Source organism: Poecilia formosa, unplaced genomic scaffold (assembly GCF_000485575.1).
Source record: "Poecilia formosa unplaced genomic scaffold, Poecilia_formosa-5.1.2 Scaffold1939, whole genome shotgun sequence".
Taxonomy (NCBI): domain Eukaryota; kingdom Metazoa; phylum Chordata; class Actinopteri; order Cyprinodontiformes; family Poeciliidae; genus Poecilia; species Poecilia formosa.
Window position 1 is genome coordinate 1 of NW_006801878.1, and position 850 is coordinate 850.

Here is an 850-nt window from a genome sequence, read left to right on the forward strand (position 1 = left end):
TCCACCCAGTCACTCAGCTCCACCCACTCAGCTCCACCCAGTCACTCAGCTCCACCCACTCAGCTCCACCCACTCATCTCCACCCACTCAGCTCCACCCACTCAGCTCCGCCCACTCAGCTCCACCCAGTAACTAATGTCTCCAGGCTCCGGTGGCAGCCATGGTCGGTCGCTGTTGGGACGTTTTCCAGCCGCTCCTGTTTGGTCTGATTGGAGCTGAGATCACCGTCACGTCCCTCAACCCCGACACTGTGGGTAAGAACGCTCAGGGTTACGGCGGCCATGTTTCTGATCCGCCCAGCTTCGCCTGACTTCCTGTTTCCTGTCAGGGCTGGGCGTGGCCTGCATCCTGATTGGTCTGCTGGTCCGTCTTCTCGTCACCTTCCTGCTGGTCCATCTCGGAGGTTTCACCCTGAAGGAGAAGCTCTTCATCGCCGTGGCCTGGCTGCCCAAAGCCACCGTTCAGGTCTGATGGCGTCTAACCAGCCGACTGAGGTCACTGACCTCTGACCTCTGGGCGGAGGCTCCGCTGGGACAGACGGTTTTATGTCCTCATGTTCCTGCTGTCATATCATCATATGGACATAAAGTCATAAATAATTATCTTACGCAGTCCAATAAACCATCTGATGGCGACGAGGCGAAAAGATTTAAATGTTTTAAAGTCACAATAAAATAATTTTATCAGACGTTGGAAGAAACCAGGACCAGATTCTGATCAATCGACCAACTGATCAGCTGATCGACTGAAACACTTTTACTGCAGACGGAAAATATCAGAAATATTTTCATTATAAATATTAACAATATTTTCATGATGATGAACCTGAAAGGTAAAGAGGGAAAATCTG

The 850-nt window shown here is 50.9% G+C and overlaps 1 protein-coding gene across 1 annotated transcript; it reads left to right on the forward strand.

The window, feature by feature from the left end:
- The first annotated feature begins 6 nt into the window (after window positions 1-6).
- On the forward strand, window positions 7-649 carry LOC107835359 (mitochondrial sodium/hydrogen exchanger 9B2-like). The gene is made up of 2 exons (XM_016667689.1): window positions 7-254; window positions 329-649. Exons 1-2 carry the CDS (start codon window positions 161-163, stop codon window positions 469-471), a joined length of 237 nt encoding a protein of 78 aa, XP_016523175.1. The 5' UTR covers window positions 7-160; the 3' UTR covers window positions 472-649.
- Window positions 650-850: the final 201 nt, after the last annotated feature.